Genomic DNA, 4,580 nt, shown 5'->3' with positions numbered 1-4,580 from the left:
AAGGGCTTGGGCAGGCCTGGCCCAGCAGGCCCCGGGGGCTCCACTGCTGCACAGCTGGCTCTGGAGATTTCTCTGCTGACTGACCTGCACTTGAGCCTTTGCCCTGTCTGCAGATCACAAGTGGGTGGCACTGAAGGACAGGAGAAGGCTAGCTTTCTGAGGAAGTTTTAGTTAGATAGTGAGGCCCAAAGAGAACCAGGAGATGCCACCTCACCCTGATACAGAACCAGACTCTTGGCAGAAATGGAACTTGTGTTGATTGAGACTGATCGATGGACAGCATGCCCACCTGCCCGCAGTCTAGTGCTACCTAAATAAACAGCGCAGGGGGGCTGGCTCTGGGGTCTGCCCTCCAAATCTACAAACCAGGTGGGTCCTCCCTTGCCTGTCACTGCCTGGTACTAGCTCCGCCCTGCTCAGCTCAGCTCAGCTCTGTTTTTCTGGCTCTGCTGCTCAGCTCTGCCTCTCTTCCCTCAGCCACGAGGACACACATGAGTCTAGCTTTCCCTGGGATAGAAGGGGAGAGAACTGGGGCTGGAGAGATGGCTTAGCGGTTAAGCGCTCGCCTATGAAGCCTATGGACCCCGGTTCGAGGCTCGGTTCCCCAGGTCCCACGTAAGCCAGATGCACAAGGGGGCGCACACGTCTGGAATTCGTTTGCAGTGGCTGGAAGCCCTGGCGCGCCCATTCTCTCTCTCTCCCTCTATCTGTCTTTCTCTCTGTGTCTGTTGCTCTCAAATAAATAAATAAAAAATGAACAAAAAAATATTAAAAAAAAAAAGAAGGGGAGAGAACTAACCCTGTTTCTTGGTCTGGGAGATCTCGTCCGCTTGCCTCTGCTTCTGCTTTGTAGGTTGGGGTAACTTCTCACTTTGATTACGTGCCTGGTCTTCCTCTGGTCTCGAATCTACCATGTGTGTGTTTCCCTTACACCCCAGATCTACCAAGTGGGCGCTCTCACCAACTCTACACAGGCTTGATGCCTGTGTGATTTCTTTAAACTTGGGGTAACCCTCTCAGTGCTCATTTCTCCTCTGAATCTCCTGGTCTCTGTTTTGATATCTGCCTTCTCATTTTTTCCTTGAAGAACACCATTTGCCCTCTCAACTTTCCTACATGGAAAAGCACATGGCAGATGCCATGCAGATTCATCCTATGTCTTCATACACAGCTCCTAGATTCTATTTGTTTTCCATGTGTTAGCGGCTTTAATTTAAGCCTCCGCTTCTCTTAAATCCCAATCTCCCTTAAATAAACCCCACAATTTGTGATTTCTCCCTAAATAAGCTTAATAATTCATAATTAATCCTTCTTGAGTCTCTCTTTATTAATTCTTTATTAAAGGTAGGACAGAACCCAAAACTTGGAGTTCATAAATTTGGGAGACCCCTTCCTCAAGCCCCCAAATCTGTACTGATACCAGTGACTCCTGCAGTTATTGCTGCTCTTCTCCAGAAATGGAAGCCTTTGGGATCAGCAAGCCAGGGACAATGTGGCATCTGGGTACATTCTGAGCCCATCTGGACCCCTCAGATACCCACAGGGCAGGGCCTGGCTCTGAGGGTGACAATGACCCAAGAAGGAGCCTCTTGCTTCTGAACATATGTGGGACGACAGCAGCAGGAGGGATCTCCTGTGCAGGTTTGTTTGTTTGCTTTTCAAAAGAATTTTTTTTGAGGCAAACCCAGCAGACTGGCCATTGTTTTTATGCAGGGGGTGGAGAGAAGGGGAGAGAGAGAATGGGCACACCAGGGCTTCCAGCTACTATAATCAAACCCCAGACATGTGCGCCACCTTGTGTGCATGTGCGACCATGTACATTTGTGTCACCAGTGTGCATTAGGCTTACATGGGACCTGCAGAGTTGAACATGGGTCCTTAGGATTCTCAGGCAACTGCCTTAACTGCTAAGCCATCTCTCCATCCCTCGCTTGTTTTTCTGAGACAGGGTCTCACTCCCAGGGTGGCTCAAACTCACAGTGTAGCTGAGGATGACCTTGAACTTCTGATCCCTACCTCTCAAGTTCTGGAATTACAGGTGTGCGCCACCAGACCTTACTCTCCATGTCCTTTTGAAGCCAGTAACTTCACCTCAACAATTACACACATCAGCCCGCTTAAACGCAGAGACACCCCACCTTTCTTCATTGCCTATTCACCAGTGTTGTTCCTGTCAGTGTGACTACCTGGACTGGCAGGGAACGAGCTCTCGGAAGAGTTACTCACGGTTCTCCAGTCTCCCACGTTTCACTGTTGCTGAAGTTGTAAACGCCCTGAAATCAACTTACACATTCCCCCTACAGTTGGAAAATTGCTAGTCACTTTAACTTAGATTATGCCTTTTCTTCTTTTACCAGAAAGTATTACAAGACCTAGACATGGTGGTGCATGCCTATAGTCCCAGCACTTGGGAAGCTAATAGAATCTCAGTGAGTTCAAGGACAGCCTGGACTGCACAGTGAGTTCCAGGTCCAGTTAGGCTAAAGTGAGAGCTTGCCTCAAAAAGAAACATTACACGTTTGGTTCCCCAAAAAGTCACAGTGGTAGTACGTGTACTGAAATAAGGGGTGAGTGTAGCTAAAAAGCATACTGGAGGCAGACAGGAGTATTTTCATTACTGTACATTTATACAAAGGTCCATAAATAATAGCGTTAGTACATAGAAACATGAACATAAACACTATAGAAATTGACAAGTAATAAGACTCTACCAAGAAAGATATATTGATCATGAAGATTTTTGTGCACACCACTGCCATATCAGAGTCCTTCCCTTATGCCACAAAAGCAAGGTGGCATGGCATCAATATTAGCATATATGCTACATTCGTCACAGGGCTGGAGGACGCGACAAGACTCAGCAGGGATGGCTTTGGCTGGGATGGCTTTGCTCTGGGTGGCCTTGCATAGATGAATACAGTCTGAAGCCACAACATCTGCTTCCTTTGAGGCTCTTAAGAAGAAACAGCACAAAACAGGGACTTAGAACTTTTCCTTCCCCTCCCCCCCCCCCAACAACTGTCAGGCAGTGTGGAACCAGACTGAAGCTCATCACACACGTGACAGCAGCCCTAGATTCAAACTCTCTGCCCCTGTGCAAGTTCTTTGCCCGTCCCTTCCTCTTCTACCATTGCTATGCGTGTGGAACTGGTTACCAAAGGAAGGGAATTGTACCCCAGTGGCTGCTTCAGGTCCATAAATCGTGTGAGTGACTAGGAAAGTGCTATGGCTGGCTGGTCCTGCGGTGGGTTCCACCTTCTAACTCTCTAGAATGGGGACACCACTGATTCTGACAACCAATCTCTCTCTTAAGGCTCCACTCAACCATCGCTTATCTGACCCACACCTTCGATGGGGCCTCTGCCCTCTTGGCCCACCTCACTATCCCCAAGGCCACCAGTAATTAATGAGGACACCTTCCAAGAACTCCCAAACGAGGGGATAGGAGGACACTGTGCCCTGTACTCTGTGAGTAGTAGGCAGAGCTAATCGCCACCAGCGTCCTCCGTGGGTTCTGTAGTCTACAGTGCTGGGACACCAGGAGTGTTCAGCCAAAGACTATTAAACACTTGAAGGCACCCTCGGTGAGATCAAGTGAGAACAGCAAAGCTGGACTGACACACACACAGCCTCCATGTTTAACACCTGCTACTTGCAAGCTCACAACTCAAGCACTGGAGAAAGCCACAGGTTTCTGCACCCACCTGCCTTCACCTCAAACCCACCTGTAGTTCTTGACCTCTGCCCCACACCCTAAACTATGGCCACTGCAGGAGAGACCCTGCTCAAGCAGAGAGCCCCGGTGTCCCATTGGAAGGGGAGAGGGGTGTTCACTCTTACCCACATGACTCACTTTATTGCCTTGGATACTTTGGAGTAAAGACAGAGGACCACGCCCGTCAACACAAGCATGGCTGCCAGGATCCCAGTACCAATGGTGAGCGTGATTATGGTCCGGAGGTCCAGACTGCTAGACATACCTGGGCAGAGAAAGGCAGGCAAGCGGTGAAGGTGGTCACCCTCCCCACACGGCCACTTGCAGCCTCCACATACTTCCTTCCATGGAGGAGGCATGGGCCCCAAAACAGAACCGTGTGCATGTAAACCAGGACAGGCTCTTCCCAGGGAGCCCTCAGCCGGACCAGGGGGGGCAGCAGAGATGATTTCTATGTGAAAAGGGACTTACAAGGAAAATCCAGAGAGCAGAAATGCAAAGGGACATACACTGGAAAAAAACCTTTACCTTTCACTGGCGTTAACGTTAGTTAGGGTCGGTGGCTTGTCTTCCTCACACCTGGGCCTCCTGGACCATGTTCACCCCGAGCCAGAACTGATCTGGTTGTGCATCAGGTTCACGGGACTTCTGTAGAAATACTGAGAACATGTCAATCCCTTTTGTAAATAATGCATATTTTCAGGGGGAAAAAAAGTGTTTTCAAGATTTCTACTAAAAAAATGCCATTTCCTGCTAATGCCTGTATTTCAAATGCCCACATGAAATATAACTTGGAATAGTCCATTTCTTTAATCTACTCTCTGAAACTATCTGAGTTGAAAAGTGAACCAGGGAAAAAAGAAAA

General features: G+C 48.8%; 1 protein-coding gene across 1 annotated transcript; it reads right to left on the bottom strand.

The window, feature by feature from the left end:
* Positions 1 to 2,760: 2,760 nt before the first annotated feature.
* LOC101616319 (protein FAM24A-like) lies at positions 2,761 to 3,978 on the bottom strand. Its single transcript, XM_045141693.1, has 2 exons — positions 3,854 to 3,978; positions 2,761 to 2,953 (listed from the first exon to the last, which is right to left on the bottom strand). The coding sequence occupies exons 1-2, from the start codon at positions 3,976 to 3,978 to the stop codon at positions 2,761 to 2,763; spliced, it is 318 nt and encodes a 105-aa protein (XP_044997628.1).
* Positions 3,979 to 4,580: the final 602 nt, after the last annotated feature.

This window comes from Jaculus jaculus, chromosome 1 (assembly GCF_020740685.1).
Source record: "Jaculus jaculus isolate mJacJac1 chromosome 1, mJacJac1.mat.Y.cur, whole genome shotgun sequence".
Lineage (NCBI taxonomy): Eukaryota > Metazoa > Chordata > Mammalia > Rodentia > Dipodidae > Jaculus > Jaculus jaculus.
Note: the sequence above shows the minus strand (reverse complement) of the source record. Positions and strands in the feature narration are given on the sequence as shown.